Source organism: Biomphalaria glabrata, chromosome 14 (genome assembly GCF_947242115.1).
Source record: "Biomphalaria glabrata chromosome 14, xgBioGlab47.1, whole genome shotgun sequence".
NCBI lineage: Eukaryota > Metazoa > Mollusca > Gastropoda > Planorbidae > Biomphalaria > Biomphalaria glabrata.
The window spans coordinates 6,631,083-6,653,334 of NC_074724.1; the positions used below are offsets into that span (position 1 = coordinate 6,631,083).

Sequence of the window (22,252 nt, forward strand, 5' to 3'; positions counted from 1 at the left end):
ATGGATCTATGTTATATATCCATGTTTAGGAGACAAGATCGAAAGGTTGCGCATGCGCGGAAAATCTTTCGAAGGTTCTATCCAGATCAAGATCTAATTCTAAAATGATAGATCTAGAGCTATTTGCAAAGATAGCTTTTTTTTTCACGTTAACATATCACCATATGTCACCATATGTAGTCCATTCATTTCATTAATAAAATTAAATGTGTGTTTTAAAAGCATTTTTACGTGCATTTGTTCCTTAATGCTGCAACTTTACTCATTTAGAGCGCCTTGTCACCACTGCGAGCTTAATAGGGTGGCTTGTTTCACAGTTTGAGAAATGCTCATTTTAAAATGATTTAAATTATGGTCTTTAGTCTTGGAAATCTTCTAGTAAGACATTTAAAAGAAAATATGTACGTTTGTAAAACACAAAAAAAATGTATATTTCATGTCGGTACATATCCATAAGGGTGTTAACAGTGTTGTCAACACCCCTCAATCACATCGAAATATTATTTTTGTTTTCGTCTTTTAATTTTTTAATATTTATTTTTGATACAATGTAGGTCTACGCATCTTTATTTTTTTCTAATTTTAGGTTAAGAAGTTATGCTTTTATATTATTTATGTGAATCTAAAACGCTAAATTGTTTAAGACTTTATTGATAGACAGCAGCAAATAGTGTTGTCTTTTGTAAAATTAAAACCATTTTTTACCGCAGTATTTACACTCTCACAAAGTAGGTTAGGCTGACGAGCTTTTTTAAGTGCTTTGAAGCTGCACAATAAGATGGTGGCGATAGTATCTAAATCTCTAAAAAACATTTATATAAACCTATAAAATCACACTGGTATGTTAGTATGTTTCCACTACTAAGGTGGTGTAGGATATTACATGATATATATATATATATATATATATATAATATAGATAGATAGATAGATAAGATAGATAAATAGATAGATAAATAGATAGATAGATAGAGATAAAAGATATATATATATATATATATATATATATATATATATATATATATATATATATATATATAGATAGATAGATGTATATATAGATGTATATGGATATTATATGTGGTTTTAGTGAGTGAATAAATTCTATAATTCATTAATTTAATGGATAAGATATGATTTAAAGCATCTTATTTCATAGGCTATACATCTTGCGACGTTATTTCTGTACAGACGATTTTTTTTTTCAGATATCTGAATTGTTTCCCCTATTCTTCTAATTTGAATTAACATTAAAGAAATATTACTAGCCAATGAATTACCTGATGACAATTAAGGAAAACGGTTAATATTACTTCTATGATGAATATAATTGAAAACTTATAGAGTGGCTGTTTATTTAAAATACTTAACTTTTTAATGTCTTCCCGAGCCGAGTTCTAATTTTATATATTCAAAAAAGTATATCACATATGTCATTTTCTACTCGCTAAATGCATGACGCGTAGGACGTTATCATCTGCTTTTTTTGGAGTAACGTCTGTATTAAATATGATAAGACAAGATAAAGATTTTGTAAGTGTCAGAGGCGCCTGATATTGACATTAATCTAACTCATATTAAAACTGGAAGTTTAATAAAGAAATGGTTGTGAAAAATTTATAATTAAAAATACTGTATTTATTTGATCAATGGTGACCTAAAAGAAATGTGAGATATAAAGCTGAATCTATGTAGAGCAAATTGTTTGTTAGCAAAAGCTCTAGTCATGACCTATACTTTAATCTTTAGTTCTAATTGCAGTAGTGGGTAGCTATGTCTTTTTACTAAAAGAAATAAATCGATGATGTACTGTTTAGTAAAACGATATGCCCTCATTTGGATCCTGTTGTCATCAAGTCAATATCAATGTGGTAAGTTTAACAGATAAATGTACCTTGTAAGTGTCTTTTAAAATAATGTATATGTTTAAAGAAGAAAGGTATAACGTCAAAAGTTTCTTGAAAGTCCAGGCTGTAACTGGGGATTCGAACCATCTGATAAGCTGGGCATAATGCATTTTTTTTTTCAATATATGATAGGACTTTGTAGTCTTCCTTTAAGTCAGCTATTGCTTTTATTTTGTATCAGCTAACCTTTTTATTTACAATATATATGTTAATGTTATGATAATTTGAATCTTACTATTAACCCATTCATTGCCCTAGGGCTTTGAATGTAACCATAAGAACCAGTATAAAATCAACACTTTATTTTTTTTTTTACGGGTTGCAGACTGCCGAGACAACTTAGTAGAAAATATTCAACTTTAACATGAATCAAAGATTTATTTAGATTTTAGCTTTAGTGATAAATTCCACTGTCTTTGTTGAGCATTGTGATTTATTAAGTGCATTTACAACTATTAAGAAACTCTTTTATGTAAAATTTGAAGGCGTTATAATTTAAGAAGTAATGTTGAAAAACTTTTCCATCGAAGAGTTTTATGGTAATAAAAGGTTTAACGTCAAATTACTGAAAGTTATATTTGGTCAATGTATTGATATTTTAATTTTAACGTTTTTTTTTTATTATTTTTTTTCCACAGGAATGCTTTATTGCGATTCAGTCGAAGAAGGATCACTGGCAATATTACAAATTCCAACAAATTTTTCAACAATCTACAGCAATAGTCAAATGTATATGAATGATAGACTCAAATGCATATGCCATAGTAACATAAGGCAATGTGATTTAATTGAGAATTCTGGTTTAACATGCAACTGGGACGATGTAACTAACATTATAACAGTAACAGAAACAAATATCACGAGATCGTCGAACAATGATACAAAAGAATGTTGGAATATTAGGAGGTATTCTCCAACAAGTACTGACCAGTGTTGTTTTCAAATATTTAGTAAGATTCAATGTAGATTAAATTATAAGTTACATTATGATTATTATATTGAAATGTATAATGGGACATTGACAATTATATTTTACGTGACCCGAAATTTCATGTTCAATACCTATTTCAATCTCTTTCTCTCTCACTCTCTTTGTCTTCATTCTCTCTCTCTCATTCTGGTTCTCTTACTCCCAGAACAATAAAAGTCCCACATCTTTCCTTATATATTCATCTGCAATTATATTAATGCTGAGGCGAGGTGGCTAAGAGGTTAAGCGATTGTGGTCCAGGTTTTGAATCCTGGTGAAAACTGGGATTTTTAATTTCGGGATCTTTGGGCGCCTCTGAGCCCACCAAGCTCTAATGGTCACCTGACATTAGTTGGAAAAAAGTAAAGGCGGTTTGTCATTGTGCTGGCCACATGATACTCTTGTTAATCGTTGTTCCACTTAAGCTGATTACATTTATATCATCTGCCCTATAGACATTAAGATCTGAAAGGGGAATACAAAATTATATTAATGTAGGAGTTGGGCTCAGTTCTTAGTTCTCTGGGTCTCGCTGGCTGGATGAGCTCACTCTGCGGTTTGCACATCTGGATGGATCCAAGAGATTGACAAGGTTACTTTGAATACTAATCGATTCATATTTTCTTTTGGTGCTTTATGTTAGAATTAGTTAATCATGATGGTACGTTCGTACTGGTATTATGATTGTACAGTTCAATATGAACATACACGGTCATCAGGACAACATTCTAAGCCGCGACATAATCTATCTCTGACACTTTAACGATTCTGCATATCTATCTATTTATCTATCTATCTATCTATCTATCTATCTATCTATCTATCTATCTATCTATCTATCTATCTATCTATCTATCTATCTATCTATCTATCTACCTATCTATCTATCTATCTATCTATTTATCTATCTATCTGTCTGTCTATCTATCTATCTATCTATCTATCTATCTATCTATCTATCTATCTATCTATCTACCTATCTATCTATCTATCTATCTATATATCTATCTATCTATTTATCTATCTATCTGTCTGTCTATCTATCTATCTATCTATCTATCTATCTATCTATCTATCTATCAAGCTATCTATCTATCTATCTATCTATCTATCTATCTATCTATCTATCTATCTATCTATCTATCTATCTATCTATTTATCTATCTATCTATCTGTCTGTCTATCTATCTATCTATCTATCTATCTATCTATCTATCTGTCTGTCTGTCTGTCTATCTATCTATCTATCTATCTATCTATCTATCTATCAAGCTATCTATCTATCTATCTATCTATCTATCTATATGTGCTGTTGGTTCGAATATATTGAATTGAAAAATCCTAATTAAGATTAGAAACTAAAATGTAAATGTAGTGGTCATTGTCTTAACGATATCTTCCTTAAAGTAAACTAATGTCTAAATATTTTTTATATAATGTGTTTAAATTATTTATAAAAAGCTTATTCTAAATGTCCGAACTACTTTTAGTTTTCGTGACTAAATAAAGTTTGTGTGTTTTTCTTTTAAAATTAGTAATGTAACAGAAAAAAATTAAGATGTTTCTAGCATCTGTTGTCTGGTTACGTGATAATGCGGAAGTCAAATAATAATAACAAAACTCTACAAAATAGTATGTACAGACGCTTTAAATGTTGCCTACTCCTCTTCACCACTTAAGCATCGAACTCTAGTTCTCCCACACATTTACACACAAGCGCAGTTAAATTGTTGCAGGCCATGACACTGGCACTGTTAATTGTCCTAACGCGTCCCATTGCCTAAATGAGTGTTCCTCAAACTGTGTTCCGCGAACCCTAGTGTTCCGCGAGGCATGAACAGGTGTTCCTTGAAGTACTGGAAAAATTAATCAGCAGGCCACCACATGAATTAAACTCTCTAAAAATTAAGTATTCCGCTAAATAGTCAAAATGGGCAAAGTGTTCCGTTATTAATCAAGTTTGGGAAACATTGGCAGTACAATATATGAATATGTATATATATATATATATATATATATATATATATATAGAGAGAGAGAGAGAGAGAGAGAGAGAGATAGATATAGATATAGATATAGATGTAGATATAGATATAGATATATATAGATATATATATATATAGATAATAATAGATATAGATATACATGTAGATATAGATATAGATATAGATGTAGATATAGATATAGATATAGATATCGATAAAGATGTAGATATAGATATAGATATAGATGTAGATATAGATGTAGATATAGATATAGATATAGATGTAGATGTAGATATAGATATAGATATAGATGTAGATATAGATATAGATATATATATATAGATATAGATGTAGATATAGATATAGATATAGATGTAGATATAGATGTAGATATAGATATAGATATAGATAAAGATGTAGATATAGATATAGATGTAGATATAGATATAGATGTAGATAAAGATATAGATGGAGATATAGATATAGATGGAGATATAGTTATAGTTATGGATATGAGGGTATGGATGTAGATATAGATATAGATATAGATGTAGATATAGATATAGATGTAGATATTGAAATAGATATATAGATATAGCTAATATGACCTGAGTCATAACAATAATGTAGAAGTGCATATCTAAGTTATTATTATTTATGCTTGTTGAAAGACCTTTGTTATTTATAAGATAAACATTAACGACCAAGCTTGCTTTTAATTCGTAAGGTCATCAAGATGGTAGGCCTGCTGAGCTCTATCCTTGTATATTATCTCCCCTGCAGCCTTTGATCTCTGATGGGATGTCTGTCACAAGATAATAACATAGGTGCCAAAGTTACGATTGTTCGGACTTGATTTTTTTGTGTACCGAAATTAAATGTAGGATGTACAGGACGCTTTATGGGGCGCCTTTTAGTGTACGATCAATATCTTTTACAATTAAATATTTTCATGTACTTGGAAATCGTTAAAAAAGGCACTAACGTATTTACATTACTTTTGGAACTGTCATTAAATATTTAATGTCCTGAAGTGTGTATGTTGTTTCTGTTATTATTTAATTTTTTTTTAAGTTTTTATATAATTTTTGCTTTAGTAGTAACACTTAGATAAAGTATTGCAGTCAAATTGAACTGCCATTTTAAGGATTAAGAAAACAATATTATCTTATCTTTATATGCATGAACAATTTTTTTCCATTTTTCTTTTCTCTATTCTTCCTATTTTAGAATTTATTTTGTTGTTTTTTTTCGTTCGTGTCTGTGTTGCATCCACCGCCCCTTATAAATTAGTGATGCATTTTTTTTATATTACAAAAAATAAATTTTTGCGTAATTACAAAACTTTGCATAATATGTATTTTACATGTAAAAATAAATAAAAAATGGCCACATTTTCCATAAGTATTATCTCTGATATCTGCCCATTACAGTAATTTATTTAAAACCATTTCATTTTTTAAAGTACTGCGGTGATACCAAACTTTTTTTTTCCGAGAGGTCGTTTAAATTTCCAACACGTTGGTCAGGAACCGTTTAAATACTATTTCCTCTCTTTCTTGATGTAATGTGGCACTTTCCTTCACTATAGGAAGAAATGATCGAATAGCACAGCGTCTTGAATCAGATATGACTATCTGGTATCACTGTAAAATAAAAAAATGTAAAAAAAATAAAAAAAAAAAAAACGTCACAGCAATTTTTTTACCTTTTCTGACAATAATCCAGAGTTGTACTTATGATATGTACTTCATTAAGCTTGTTAAATTCTTAGTTTTCTGCTGACTATAATTTCAGTATCATATTTAAAGTCCAAATTCACATATAAACAACAGTGGCGTAGCTAGTTCAAATTTGAAAATCCTCCTGGACCCCTCACTCGAGTGTAACCCGAAATGAGTGTCCGAAATGTGTTTTTACATTAAATATTACGCCATTATATCAAGTCATGATGTAGAATGTCAAAATGCAGTGGCCTCTAAAGAGGTAAATCCACCCGGGACGCTAAGTCATTAGCTACTCCATGGGAAGCGTGGTCGAGAGGTTAGGTACGTTTGAACTTTGCTTGGCTTGGTTACCTATCTAGGGGGCTCGGGGTTCGACACCCGACTCGAGCAGAGTTGTGTTTAATGATAAACCTTTTTCCACATACTTCCTACCTCCACTGGCCCACAAATGAGTTTGGACCACAGCGCTATGAGCATGCTATAGGCATAAAAGTTGCGCTTTATAAAAGCTATAATTTATTTTATTTATTTAAAAGAATTACGTTTTTTTAAAAATATATTTACATTTAATAAAAAAACTAACAGGTAAAGCTGAAAACCTGACTTGTGTATCAAGATCTAAAGAGAGCGTTAATGTTTCTTGCACGGCAACGAAAATTTTTCCAGAGGCAAGTTGTTTGTTTACTATAAGCCGCAATACTCATCAGGTAATAATCATTGTACTTTAATAATTATATTGCCTATGTTTATATAATGATTTCTAATGCAATCTTCAAATATGTAAAATGTATATTGAACGAACATCCGAAATATATAAATAATTATAAAAAAAATGTGTAGGCGGACAAAAGGTCAAAGTTAGTCGAAAGAATGTGACGTCGGATGATCAAAGATACAAGGTCAATGACCTGAGTTATGTAAGGACTGTAAAAGGCGTGGAAAAGGGTGAAGGTTAAGATAGCGTGGGCGTGAAAGAAGATTCTAGAGGTTTTGGGAAGAAGACTATTTAAGTAGCAGAAGCTGCTTTTTTCCTTTTAGTTTAGCAGGGCAGCTAACCCAGAAATATATAGACACAAGGAAAAAAAAGACTCACAAAAAGTTTGACGAGGCTAAAGACGTTAAGGTCCAGAAAGCTAGAGGTAATCGTTAACGAATTGGCTGCCATGCATGCAAAGTTACAGACACCTCATAATAAGCAGGAGATCAAAGCGCTTTAAGACATAATAATAACATTTATTACAGATACATCAATATGTTATATAATTTTCTGACAATCACTCTTTTTTTTTATTAGGCGAAAAATACGATTATATATGCATCCAACTCCAAATACTGGCCAACTAATTCATCGGATGACTTATTTTATTACAAGGCTACTTGTGAGTTTTATCGGGATATTACATTGGAAACAGTTGGCAGTTATAAAGTACAGGTGTCAATGTATCCAAACATTAACAATAAAACCAGCAGTGATAAAATATATGGAGTCAATAAAACTTTAAATATCAAATTTGGTAAGTCTATTGTGCTGTCCAAATAGAAAATAATTGATTTACCATATTGCATTCTTTCACACTATAGAACTGCTTGAATAAATTGAATTATGTGATTTAAATGAATATTACGAATGAAATACATCTTTAATTATATTTATCTACTATTTATCAATAGCAGTAGAATAATATGTAAAAATAAATAACTCATATTTGACAAAAAAAATCTATACACTTGATTTCAAGTTAGCATACATTCATTTTTCTTATAATGCATAAAAAACCTATCTATCTATCTATCTATCTATCTATCTATCTATCTATCTATCTATCTATCTATCTATCTATCTATCTATCTATCTATCTATCTATCTAACTGGCTACATCTTGAATGTTTGGTCTTCAAATTTATAATCATATTATGTAAACACTTCAGAAAGTCCATCAATCGAATTCCCAAACTGTGTTGAAAATGTTGAAGAAGACGTCATTGCAAACTGCTCATGTAAAATTAAAGGCTTGGGGTCAGAAAGCGCCACTTACAGTTGGTTGAATACCAGCGGTCATGTTTTACTCTCTAACACCTCTCTCCTGACATACGTAGCTACTGGATACAACACAGGTAATCTTTTACAGTATATTAATTACTTTTTGTTTCATTTTTAGTTTGCTTATTATTTTTTGGCACATTGAAAGCTTTAAAATCTGACTTGGAGACGATGACAAATCACTTGTGCATGTGACTTTTAATTTCTTGAAGTATGGTTTGGGACAAGTCTATTTTTTAAATAGAGAATCTGCACAATTTTGGTATTTAAAGAAAAAAGAGATTAGGATTATATATATATATATATTCAAAGAAAGAGAAAGTTCCTTATCGTGTTAGGTTTTCAGACTAGTCGTTCTCATTCCACCTGTCTCATTCTTTCGTGACTTCTTTCTCTCTCACTAATGTCCACTCTATACCTCTTCTAATTACACTAATAACGGTTACTAATTATATAGAAAAGGTCGAATATCAAAGTAATTAAATAGTGATATTATTACTGAATGGAATGATATTTGAGGTAAGTTTTATCGATTTCATTGATTCCGCATTCGTTTATAGTTATGATCTTGTATCACTATTTCATATTCAGATAATTATAGCGTATCACTGACTTTTAAACAAAGGTTGCACTTCATTTTCCCAGCTTTTCTTTGTATAGCCAGAAGTGAGAAGTTCAATTTTACTATTAGCGAGGTCTATAACGTAACTCTCATTACCACATACAGTAAGTTGAACGTTTGTTATGTTTTTTCTCTTATTTCAATTTTTTAGTGTCACTTTGCATAGAATTTTTAATATTGCCAGTCGCTAATGCTTTTTTTTTTCATTTATCGTTGTATCTATAGGCTTATCTCTACAGAAACATCAACGTCGTTTATTCAGAAGTTATCCGGAACGTCAAAAATCCGCACAGCATTTTTTTTTGGTGTAAACCCTCCCCCCCCCCCTTGGCTTAGCTACGCTCAAAGAATTTTAGTGTAGAATTTACTTTATTTGTATATTGAAGACGTATTTTTTAGCTTCAAACCCCGCTAAAGGGGGGGCTTAAAATCAAAACCTATTTGGCTGCTCTCATAGAATTTTGAGTGTGTACTTTTCTTTTTTATACTGAAAAGCGGCGGGGGGGGGGGGATATCGTAAATTTTGGAGGGGGTTTTAAAAATCTAAATTTTCCTTAGCTATGCTCTTAGAATTTGGGGATTGTTGTTGGCATTTTTTTTTATAGAAGAGGGGGGTTTAACTGCAAAACCCCCTGGTAGGGGGTTTTAAACTTAAAACACCCTTGGCTGCGCTGGGGCAAGTGATGGTTTAGTATTAAAATCTCATCTAAAATAAACAAAATCAAAGCGAAAATTGACTCCACCCTCAAAGGGGGGATTTCATTTCGGAGTGGGGGGGGGGGGGTTTAGAACCTCAACACCCCCCCCGGTCACGACTATGTCTCATATAAAATTTCTAAAAATATATTAGGAAAGTAACACATTTCTGCTGCTTAAAAATAATTTTTTTAACTCTTACAGAGAGATCTCCTCATAATAATAAATAATTAGTAAATATCTAATTTCTTTTAATCAACTGCAGCCACAACAAGATCAACTACAACATCATCAGGTAACATTAGATCTCTTTCTACTTTTACTTACTTTTTCATCATAGTAGTTTGAAAATGACTTTAAATGTATTGTCATTAGTTTTTATACTATAGATTGCTACTATAAACCAATAGGAAAAAAAAAACAGTAATAAAAAAAAATTGCATTATCTTCGAGTTAGACTATAGAAGGAACTAATTATTTCACACGGATACACTGACCCATCTTTGATCTACATATTGTGCTATACACAGGCAAATCTGTTTTTTTTTTAAATATTTATCAAACCTGTTTTCAATTAACAAGATAATCTTTTTTTTTTCCAATAGGCACATACGTGTCAATAGGAATCACAATTGTTGCCATTATCTCATTATTTTCAATCACTGTTTTGGTGTTTCGCTTCGGAAGTAAGTTTTGGTTCATTTACCTATTCCTTAAAATTAAATTAAAGAATACTAATTTATAATTTTAAATTTGATTTCGTATAATAATGAATTATTGGCTGTTTAAATTATTATTAAGAATGTCCTGGTTTTAAATCCACGGAGATAACCTTTTGATTATTATTTGTTTGTTTTTTAACGATCTGGAAATGTAAATGAATAGTAAAATCAACTTTTAGTTTTCAGTTACTTGTTAGTTCTACTATACCGCCACATTACACTATTTTTAGAGTACACATAATTTCGTTAATTTATAAACAATTTTTATTCAGACTTAGACTTTGATCCTCCCAACGCTGTTCAGCGCGTCAAGCCAGTGGCGTAGCTATGGTGGGGATATGGGGGGGGATTTGAAAATTGATTTTTTTTTAATTAAATATTTAATACTACTCCTTAATTTTATGTCTTGATGTCAAATGTAAAAAAATGTTGGGCCTCCTAAAGAGGTCAAGCCCTCCGGGGCCCCAAATGATGGCAAACTCCTAGCAACACCATTGCTGTGTCCATAAAGATCTGTCACTGTCTAAAACCTCTTACCACCTGGTGTCCACTGCCTCTGAGGTCCACCATGAAAGTGTGGCGCCAAGCTATACGAGGTCGTCCATGTTTGTGCTTTCCTAGTATTGGCCTATAAAAAGTCATTGCAGCTCTTGGCATGCGTTATTCATATTGTCGGAAGGCATGCCCTGCAAACCACATGCCACGCTCGGTCAATACATCATTAAGTGGTCGAGTCCCTGTAAGGGATAGGATTTCTTTGTTTATCTCAGGCAGTAGCAGAAAAACATACAAACTTTATTAAAAGAAATGAAACAAACAAAGACTCGGCTGTTGCATTGTCATACACTGCCACTATTACAACTATCAGTAAAAAAAAAACAAAAAAACAAACTACAATTAGATATTAAGTGACCAAGGAAGTCTTGTCTATAGCTTCACGACAATTACAACATCCCTACGTGTGATATCTGCCGATATTGGTGAGGACAGCTGTCCTCGCCGAATTACGTGCCCAGGACCGGAAGTGCGGCCTGTCTACAACGTCGTTGAATTGAGTTCTCAGCCGGCGATGACATTACAATATTTACCTATTATGATTCACGATTCTGGTTGTAACAATAAAAACAATGTTGTTGTTTTTTAACTTAATACTAATAATAGACACTCTATGAATAATTGGTTTATGTTTTATTATCCTCATCAATGAAATTCGTTTAACATTTACTATGTTTTAAATTATTTTATTAAATATATTATAAGTATGATTAAGGAAATGTGTTCTCAGGCGTCCGAGTATAGCAGGCCAAGCTATTTAGAGAATAATACTTTACATTAGGCATGTCAAACACAGTGTTTGCGGGTCGCGTGCGGCCCGCGACCACTTTGCATGCGGCCCGCTTGGCAACCTCAAGAATTATCAAAATAATGTTAAATTATTGAGCGTTTAACAGTCAACACTAATTTTCAGGTAAAAAAAAACTAAAAAGGTGAGTTTGGTAAAGAAACTCATCTTTACGTTTTCTAATTAACAACGGTATCTTTCTAATAGATTTTGTTTCTTTAGTTTTCATGGTCATTAAATTATAGCAGCTATTCAGATTCATAAGTCCAATTATCGGAAGCTTCAAGATTCAAGAAATATTTAGACCTTCAATACAATCCCATGTAAGATGTCATGAATATTTAAAGACAATATATTGTAATACCTGTACAACATTCTTCAGATCGAGTACAACTTATGAGGTCTACTAAAAAGCATTGTTATATACAATATTTGTATTCAAGACATTAAACTGCAAATGTGTACTTACAGTAACGTAATCATAGAGCTAAGAACATTTATTTCCGTATTTTGACAATGTCCAATGTACGTGTCACACAGATATGCACACTGGCAGACAATACAGCACTATACAAAAATATGACTTCATATTGATTTATATCTTAAATTTAATTATACGCATAACATTGTAAGGGGATGCAATCCACGAATTAACCGAAAATCCCATGAACTTTTATCAGTTTCCTCCCATTTACAAGATACAATATGAAAACCATTAGCATTTTTATTAACTAAATTACTGTAATGCTAAAAAATATAACACTTTATTTAATTCAAAGTTTATCATTTATGTCATGCATATTTAATTGTTGTTTTTTTTTATAAATATTTCAAACAGAATGTAGGTCAAGGCACGGAATTGCAAACACAAAGATTAATGAGGAGTAAGTTTAAATTATTCATTGATTATTAAGTTTATAATTAACAAATCTACAATTTGGGATATTAGCCAAACCTAATGTATTCATTAACTTATATTATTTCATCAGAAATTGTCTTTTCGTTTCAGAAAGTTTTCAGAGCTATTTTTTGCTACAGGTAATTGTTTTTTGAGACGTTAATACAGATTTACATATTATGTTTTCTAAGGATTTGTATAATAACGTTATAGATTGTTTTCAATGTAAAATGTAATCACCATAAGCATTTGCAGTTTCCTCACCAATTTTATTTCAACTTTATTTATTCGGTGCCTACGGAAGAAACATTTCAATTTATCAAATTTTAATCAGATTAACAGTTTACAAAAACTCTTATAGTGGAATTAAATTGACAATGATATATATATATATATATATATATATATATATATATATATATATATATATATATATATATATATATATATATAATCTGCAATGATAAAAAATTTGTTAACAAATTTTTACAACTTTGAAATATAAATAGTTATATAGGTAAGTGTTAAATTAGTTTTAATAATACTAATATAATCTTAAAGTTACATGTTTTCTGTTTTTGCCAATTTCTATGATACATCGGTCTAAAATTAGAAAAAAAAATTACTTTTTATGAGTTTACATCTTCTGGTCTAAACATTGTAGAGAGCGATTGGACACATAGGCCAAATTCTCTTCCATGAGAAAATAAAGATGTAAAGGTTATCTGTTTCTGTGGCTAACGGCTAATGAAAGTGTTATGTGGACGCACAACTTTTCCCCAACTAATGTCAGGTACCAATTAAACACATGAAAGATCCCGAAATTAAAAAGGCCAGTCTTAACAGGGATTTAACCTGGACCCCCTTGTTCAGAAACCAAGCTCTCTCCTATGCGAGAAAAAGTTTTTTTTTAATTACTACAACATTATGTAGAAATATGTCCTTTTTTTTTGTTTTAATTCACAAGTCAACTATTCTGTTGTTCATCATTTTACTATTTTGATTGTTTTTTCAGAAGATTTTAATAATGAAGATATTTACACAGTGGAAACAAACGTGAATAGAAAACCTCCAAGTAATTACTTTTGATAATGAAAATGACTGGTAAAACTTATTTTAGACTTGATGAAGATTTTATATTTACGATTTTTTTTTCCTTTCATCATAAAAGGATCTAAATTAACCTACGTGCCCTTGTCGAGGACTGAGAATGCTACAACAGTTCCACTAAAAGTACAAAGTGACGAACACACGTATTCAAGGATTTCATACACAGGTACAAGGTCTTTAAAGTTTAGATTAAATCTAAATCTCTTTTAATTTAGGAAGACCTTTACATAACATTTACTGATGTTGTTACTTGCTTTCATAAACACCAGCTAATAGTGATTTGTGTGTCATCCGTTTAAACTTTCCGTTTTAGACCTTGCGATCTATAAGGAGGATGTTAAATTCATCTGTTACTATGGCCAACGGTTAACGAGCAGGGTGTCATGTGGCCAGCACAACGATCTTCCGGCCGCCCCCAACCCAGGAGCCCAGGTTCCGAAAGCCAAATGCTTAACCACTCAGCCACCGCGCCCTCTTGTGTTATCCGTTGCAACCATTCAATTGTTGATGGAATAGTAGTACAAATATATATATTTATCAGTATCTATGCAATAAGTATTAATTTTAATTTTCTTTTTTTTTATTAGGCGTATATAACTGGAAGTAGATTTCCGTGCTGGTATGCGATCAGCTAAACATTATTTGGGTTGTTTTTTAATTGTCATTCAGTCTGTGCAGTCTCAATGTGTACGCAATTTACGCAGTAGGATTCGAACACAAGATGGAACAGTTACTGTTGTGTTAAATGAACACCATATATTATTTAGCCATCCTTCCATTACGACGATTTCTAAAAAAGAGAAAGAAAAAGAAAGCTACCCTGTCAGCCAGCCCTAGGACATGCAAATACATGCACGAACTGTGTCAAACTCTGCCTCTCCAGGGTTGGTTTGATCAGTCACTCCAGATTCTACCTCATCTCAAGACGAAACCAAAGCCAGTGAATCAACTGGGCGCATCCATTGTCTTCCGAGACAGAAGGAGCCATATATTTATATGTGGGAATTGTGGTCGAGAGGCTACGAACGCTTGAACTTGACTTGGCTTGGCTACCTATAAAGGGGGCTGAGCATGTTATTATTATTATAAGCATGTGTGTGTATGTGTTTGTACTGCACTCATCCTAAGTCTTCGAATAAATGATAATGTGGTTTAACGGAAACATAAACTACTTAAAGTTCAGTCTACAAAATACACATATCTGGACTAAAATACATGACAGATAGTGTACTGCAAATGAGTTTTTCCCACGTGCTGTATTTCAGTTCTTCTGGAATTTTAGCATGTATCTAATTTGACACCAGTTTTCATCGTCATTTACACTGTAATGTCTTGCTTTCAATTTAAAAATAGATCTGCAATCTGCATAGAATATAATTCTATTGGCCTCCTTCAGTCCTAGAACGACTATGGTTCATCTGGAACACTTTTTCATATGGCTGTGGAGACCCATTTTGAAAAGACACTCCCGTCCACATTTATCGCAGGTCAAGGTGGCCTTCGTTTTGGTGGTAGAGGATCCGGCCATTTTCCGTATGGAACGATTTTTTTCAAGGTCTGAGCCCCATGTTTTCTCGCTGTCCATAGCTTTCTTGGTCACCGTCTCTCTCCAACTTGTGCGGTCTAAGGCTGTGTCTTCGCAATGGTCAGTATCAATGTTTACTGATTTAAAATCCCTTTTTATCACATCAACGTAACGGAGGTGCGGGCGGCCAGTTTTTCTTGAGCCAGACGCGAGTTGCCCATACATAATGATTTCTGGGATGCGATTGTCCCCCATCCGGTGCCTGAAGACTGTAAAGATGCGAGGATCTCAGTATTACACACTTCAAAGGCAGCGCAAGTGGAGTGAGTTTAGTTTTCTCTCTTGCTTTGTGTAGGTTGTCCACGTCTCACTGCCGTACAGTAGCGTGTCAAGAATGCATGCATTGTAGACCTCCATTTTGGTCGCTGTAGTGAGCTTCTGGTTTTCCCAAACTCTTGGCCTGAGTCTAGCAAAGGTCGATGCGGCCTTCCCTATGCGTTATTTATCTCCTCTTCTAGAGGCAGGTCATCTTGAATTGTAGATCCAAGATAGCGGAATTCATTACGGCATCCAGCTTGTTATCGTCAATGAGGATGGAGGGTGGTGCGGTAGCAGGTGGTCCCATTACATTTGTTTTCTTGTGCTAAGTGTTAAGCCATACTCTTTATAGGTCTGAGAGAAGCGGGATATTAGTGACTGAAGCTCCTCTTGGGAGTGTGCCACTACCGCTGCATCGTCCAAGAATAGCATATCTCTTATGAGGGTGGTTCTGATTTCAGTTGTGGCCCTCAGTCTAGCAATATTTAGGAGTTTGACATCAAATCTGGAATAAAGATAAATGCCCGTGGTGGATTAGCATTGAAAAGAGTATTCCAAAGAGGGTTGGAGCCAGGTCACATCCTAGTTTGACTCAGCTGCTTATGCTGAAACTTTCGGAGCAGCGCAGTTGAATTGCACAGTACTCATCATATTTTGGTGGAAAAAGTATATATAAGGAAAATTAGCTTACGACTTCAGATATTTATATTTTTTTAGAAGATAGGATAATTAAACTGTTCATTATAAAATACATTAATGGCATTGCATTATAGCAATTGTCAAACTCAGTGCTACACATTTGTTGTTTTTGAATTCAACAATTCATTGTGATTTTTTTTAGATCTTTGATTACATTTAAATACAATTGTATTTCCTCGAGTATTATTTATTTTTGGTATCTTGATTTAGTAGCATTAGCTATATAGATCAGTGATGAGTTACTTTTACAGTTATCAGTTACAAGTGACCGTGAAACTAATTAAAATTTTACACATATACCGTATACCTTCGATGACTTTGAAAAGTAGTTGATTTCTCTCCATTATATATTTATTAACTGCTCAAACAAACTATTGGGCTATTGAAAACCTGGGCTTCTTAATTGAAGGGTCTATAGTTCAAATTCCGGTGATGACAAGAATTTTAAAATTCCTAAATTATAATAGGTACCCGACAAACCTTAGAGAAGCAACGGATTTTTATCGTTGTGTTGACCACATGGCATCCTCGTTAACCGTCAGCCAAAAGAAACAGCTTACCTTAACCCATATCCTACTTTGTACACTGGGAGTGTACGTTTCTAAAAAAAATATATTAAATTAAGGAAGAGAGTTTTTTTAACTTTTTGTTTCGTTTCTGTTCAGGTACATATTTTTATACATTTTTAAACTGCTCTTTACTTCTTGCAGCCATTTATTATTATTTTATCGCTTTTCAAAGTGACCACATTGCAAAAAATTGAAAAAAACAATTACCTTCTTAAAAATGTAAGTATTTACATAATTCTGTGATATAAAACAAATAAAGATACTTTATTTATATACATTTGCTATCCTATTTTCATAAAAAAATAATAGATTTAATATTTGTCGTTTACTTTTTTTTTAATTAATTTTTTTGTTACGTACACTGTGAGTGTACATAGCAGGATATGCCACTGTACGATTCAGACCACCACTTCAATAACAAACATAGTATTACAAATGTAGATGTAGATCTAGATAAAAATAAATGTATACATCTGTATATTTATATATTTATTTGCTCTTTACTTAATGCCTAGAAGGTTTTAATCAATTTATTTTGCAATTTTATAATATTTATTTACAATAATTGATCTAGATCTAGTGGTCTAGATCTAGACTACATACATTATGATTATGATTAATTTTAACTTAAAATATTTTTTTTAGGTCTAAAAGAGCCTTTACAGCTCATGAAGTAATCAGCATGATTGAGGATGAGGACCTTGATTTTATTTCTGCTGATGTATTCATTATGCCTCCCGACGATGGCCAAAATTCAGACGAAGACAGTGGAGATGAGGATGGTGGCCAGCCAGATAACTTGTGCCCTTCTCAACTGAATAGTCAGGCAGAGTTTATCTTGCATGGTTTACAAAGTAAGCTTAATTAAAATATGCACTTCAACTTCATTCTTTTTTTTATTTGATAGTTTAATGTTGATAACTTATTTAATTATTTTTTTAATTATATTTTTTTAGGTACGACATCTGAAGATGGAGCTGCAGATAACATCATTGGTAATGATGAACCAAGTATGCCTCAAACTTCTGCAAGTAGAAAAAGGAAAATCGAAAGAAAGAAGAGGCTATGGATTAAATCGCAGGTGGACGGAATTGAACAAATGCCGTGGTGTGATGGCGTTAGAGCCAACGAAGAACATGAGGTGGATTATCTCACACCCGTGCATTTTTTTGAACAGTTCTTTGACTCAGAAATGTTAGATTTCATAGTTTTGAATACTGAAAAGTATGCCAGAGAGATTAAAGGAAAACACCAGTTTTCAACGAGTGCCTCCGAAATTAAAGCCTGTATAGCTACTCTTTTGTTGTCAGGCTATTCTATTTTTCCCAGACGAGAGATGTACTGGGAACGCAGTGAGGATTGTGGTATTAAGGCAGTTTATAATGCCATGAGCCGAAACAGATTCAATGAACTCTTGAGATACATTCATCTTTCAGACAACAACAATCTGGATTCAACAGACAAGCTAAGCAAAGTGAGGCAATATTTAAATCTTATAAATGAAAGGTGCTTAAGAAATTTCTCATCAGTTCAAAATCTAAGCATCGATGAGACCATGGTACCATATTTCGGCAGACATTCTGCCAAGCAATTTATAAAAAATAAACCTGTAAGGTTTGGCTACAAAGTATGGAGTTTAGCCACCCCATCAGGCTATGTCGCTCAGTTTGATCCTTATGTTGGTGCCTCAGCAACAATCGATAGACATGAACTTGGGCTAGGCCCTGGCGTTGTGCTGAATCTTATAGCCTGCCTTCCTCCAAAACCCTACAGACTATATTTTGATAATTACTTCACAACTCTAGCACTGATGGACAGATTATCAGAAAAGGGAATTGGAGCTACAGGCACTATCAGAGCCAACAGGCTTGAACAATGTCCACTGTTGCCTGGGACTGAAATGAAGAAAAAAGAAAGAGGATTTTATGACTACAGATCTGATAAACATAGCAATTTAATTATTTTACAGTGGAATGACAACAGTGTGGTTTCTATTGCTTCCAACTTTGCTGGTGACATGCCATTGAAAGCAGTTCAGCGATGGTCAAAAAAGGAAAAAAAATTTATTCAGGTTACACAGCCAAACATCATTTCACTTTACAACCAAAATATGGGAGGAGTTGATAGAGCTGACCAAAATGTAGCCAAATACAGGATCTCTATCAGAACCAAAAAGTGGTGGTGGCCCTTTTTTGCCTGGCCAATCGATTTATGTGTACAAAATGCTTGGCTACTTTATCGTCAGTCTGAGTTGTTCACATCACAGCCTCTGGACTTGTTGGCTTTCAGAAGACATGTTGTGAACTCTTGGTTTCTGCAGTGGGACACCCAAAAAAGTAGAAGCACCACTCCTTCAAAGTCTACAATTTGCAAAAGAGTGCCATTGGAAATGAGGTTGTGGGAAGCCAAACATATGAGAATTGACCTCAGCACAACCAGACGATGTGCGATTTGCAAAAAGACATGCAATAAAGGATGCTCAGTGTGCCCTGTTGGGCTACATTTTAAATGTTTTAATCTTTTTCATGGCCATACAATGTAAATAATTCTGGTTTTGGTTTCATTGTTTTCTTTGTACAAAAATGTACTTTCTAAAAAAAAAAAAAAAAATGTTTTTTCTACTGAATCTTCATATAATTTTTGTTAATAAAAATTAAAATTTAACTTTAAATGAACATATTTTTTTATTAATTTTTGTTTTTAAATGTTACAAATAATTTACTTTAAATATAAATAGCAAAAAAAAAAAAAAAAAAAAAAGTTATATAATATTCCTCACGGGGCCACTTCCTGCTATGTACACTGGCAGTGTACGTCTTGTAAAATCTATACTAGGTGGAATTTTTCAAAAATTTTTTTTGCAATGTCTTAGTTAGACCAATAGAGATTGATAAACACTAAAATGAATATGTTTACACCAATAATAAAGTTTTGGCTGTTAATGGGTTAATGTCTTCTGTCCCTATGGGTTGTAAGGTCTGAGAGAGTTGCCTTTACTTTACTTACTGCTCAAATATTTCTTTAAAGTGTTGTTTATATAAACAATTGTAATTTTTTTTTCATTAACAATAAAGAAACAGGTCATTACCACACAATAGAAAGATTGTCTACATCAACAATAGCATCCACTATAGATGGAATAGCAAAAACATGTTCAAGGTTTCAATTGCAAAGCTCAGGTATTTGTAAATACATATTCTAGAGGATGCGATTATGGATGTCACGGATAAACCTTTAATATAACTTAAATGTATGACTGTTTTACTGTTTTTGATTAGGTGCGCAACTATTTTATTAAAATTTTACCCTGTCCTATAGTAACTGCACTAATTATGTTTTGTCTTTTTTTTTATAAAGTTTCTGCTCAGTCCAGCATTAAAGTCTCAGCGTCACAAGGTGATTATAGTGTTGCTAAAGTCCATGGAGACGTCAACGATTATGAAACTATTACATAACTGTTATATGTATCTCTTTTCATATTAGTGTTTTAAACTATTTATACAATAAATGTGTGATTTGTGCTTTAATTGTTTTAGATAGAAATAGAAGGAGTGCTTTCAACAGTGTTTGCAACGAAAAAGAAACCCTGAGAAGTTAAACAGTCGCTAATGTGTAAAGCATAAGTAGAAAGTAAAATTTAAAGCTAATGTATGTAACTAAGCTTAGTTTAAATGAATGCGTTTACTACTGTACAATAAGTCTATGACTATGGCCCATTCACTCGCGAAGCGACTATGGATTATGGATTATCTCATTGAAATGAGATGAATACGTGGGATTAGCTATGGCTGGAGCGATGTCACCCATACAGCAGTTCCTCATGCAGCTGATGCATCCAAAGGAACGGCAAGTAGCCTACAGTTTGGGGTCAGCGGAGTCGCAGGTTCTGTCAAGGTGTAGAAATGGGTGCTGCAAACTGCCTAAGGGTCCCCAGCTCTTGGTTTTTTCCTCTGGGTTGACTCCTCAAACCTTTATCATGCAAGGCAGCGCACCTTTAAATTCAAAGTTTTTCACCTCCCATATGGGTAGCCAGCCATCAAATGCTAACGAACCCCCTTTTGCTAGAAGCTACTGGTTTAGGCGCCAGTTACTCGCATTGCCCCTTTTCTTGTTAATGAAAACAGTTCCACCGGACTCAAATATCTAAGCTTCATGTGAAGGCCAGGAGTTCGATTTAGACCTATGCCATTGAAAGCATTTTTTAGTGGGGTGCTTATATCCATTACCTTTTCCGGCAAAGAAAACATAGATATTGTGTTGCATATCAAGTTGTTTGTGAAGATACTAGCATTTTATTTTTGACAATGCCATATCAGGCAATCAAAATGAGCCATGATAAATGTTTCAATATTTATTTTTCCATGCCTGACGGAGATAAATGAGGCGTTTATTGCCTATATAATAAATTATATGTTGAAAGAAATGCATTTTTACCAATGTTGATTGATTGAGCCTATACTTTGTTCTATATGAATGCATTTTTTTATTTGAATGTGCTTCTGAAGTAGTATATTGTAATATCGATTGTTGTGAGGTTTAAATCTAAATGTATGTAAGTTCAAACTAATTTAATAATTTATTTTTTCTATATAATTGTACTATATTATTGGTGTTTTTTTAATTTCAAAAGAATTGCATAAACATTTAAAACTAAACAATACGCCTAGTAGTGAACAATACAAACTGTAAACCAACCAAAACTCGTTGAAATGTAATGTATGTGTGTGTGTGGGTGTATGTGCTATAGTTCTCCCTTTCAGACCTTGTGGCCAATAGGGCGGATGATGTAAAGGTCATCTGTTTCTGTGGCCGACGGTCAACGAGGGTGTTATGTGGCCAGCATGTGTTCAAGTTTACTTACACTAGATTTGACTACAAACGTACACGACATACACATCAGTTTAAATAGAGTCTCTAGATGATCTGATGATGTCAACCTAAGGTTAAAGATGTAAAGTTACACAGGAAGTAATACATTACACCAAAGGTAATTATGGTTACACTATTTTGAAACACATATAATGGATTACCTCCCTTCCTACACTGTCCGATAGAGGTGTTCCCCATTCGGGGGGGGGGGGGGGAGAATTTGTAAAACTGGTCGATTCAATTCAAATCAAA

The 22,252-nt window shown here is 32.8% G+C and overlaps 2 protein-coding genes across 5 annotated transcripts; both read left to right on the forward strand.

Annotated features, from left to right (window-relative positions):
• Positions 1 to 744: 744 nt before the first annotated feature.
• LOC106055296 (uncharacterized) lies at positions 745 to 20,741 on the forward strand. 4 transcript variants are annotated; one of them, XM_056010296.1, is made up of 15 exons: positions 745 to 839; positions 1,762 to 1,871; positions 2,546 to 2,857; positions 7,175 to 7,296; positions 7,884 to 8,103; positions 8,519 to 8,704; positions 9,276 to 9,356; positions 10,214 to 10,243; positions 10,554 to 10,634; positions 12,851 to 12,896; positions 13,022 to 13,050; positions 13,926 to 13,985; positions 14,082 to 14,186; positions 20,206 to 20,310; positions 20,489 to 20,741. In XM_056010296.1, exons 2-15 carry the CDS (start codon positions 1,802 to 1,804, stop codon positions 20,584 to 20,586), a joined length of 1,545 nt encoding a protein of 514 aa, XP_055866271.1. In that variant the 5' UTR covers positions 745 to 839; positions 1,762 to 1,801; the 3' UTR covers positions 20,587 to 20,741. The 4 variants fall into 4 exon arrangements, with proteins under 4 accessions (XP_055866271.1, XP_055866274.1, XP_055866273.1 ...); XM_056010299.1 differs by having other exon boundaries at positions 767 to 839; positions 1,818 to 1,871; XM_056010297.1 differs by having other exon boundaries at positions 793 to 839; positions 13,929 to 13,985.
• Positions 17,150 to 19,900, forward strand: LOC129922813 (piggyBac transposable element-derived protein 3-like). The gene is made up of 3 exons (XM_056010295.1): positions 17,150 to 17,350; positions 17,777 to 17,985; positions 18,088 to 19,900. Coding segments are annotated over exons 1-3 (1,797 nt in total). The 5' UTR covers positions 17,150 to 17,348; the 3' UTR covers positions 19,674 to 19,900.
• Positions 20,742 to 22,252: the final 1,511 nt, after the last annotated feature.

Excerpts from the sequence above, each read along its gene's own strand:
- LOC106055296 (XM_056010296.1), top strand. The coding sequence starts at position 1,802 with ATGATGTACTGTTTAGTAAAACGATATGCCCTCATTTGGATCCTGTTG. Across the intron at positions 9,357-10,213 it reads AACTCTCATTACCACATACA|CCACAACAAGATCAACTACA; the intron begins GTAAGTTGAACG and ends AATCAACTGCAG. Across the intron at positions 20,311-20,488 it reads GTTTCAATTGCAAAGCTCAG|TTTCTGCTCAGTCCAGCATT; the intron begins GTATTTGTAAAT and ends TTTTTTATAAAG.
- LOC129922813 (XM_056010295.1), top strand. Across the intron at positions 17,986-18,087 it reads TATCTTGCATGGTTTACAAA|GTACGACATCTGAAGATGGA; the intron begins GTAAGCTTAATT and ends ATATTTTTTTAG.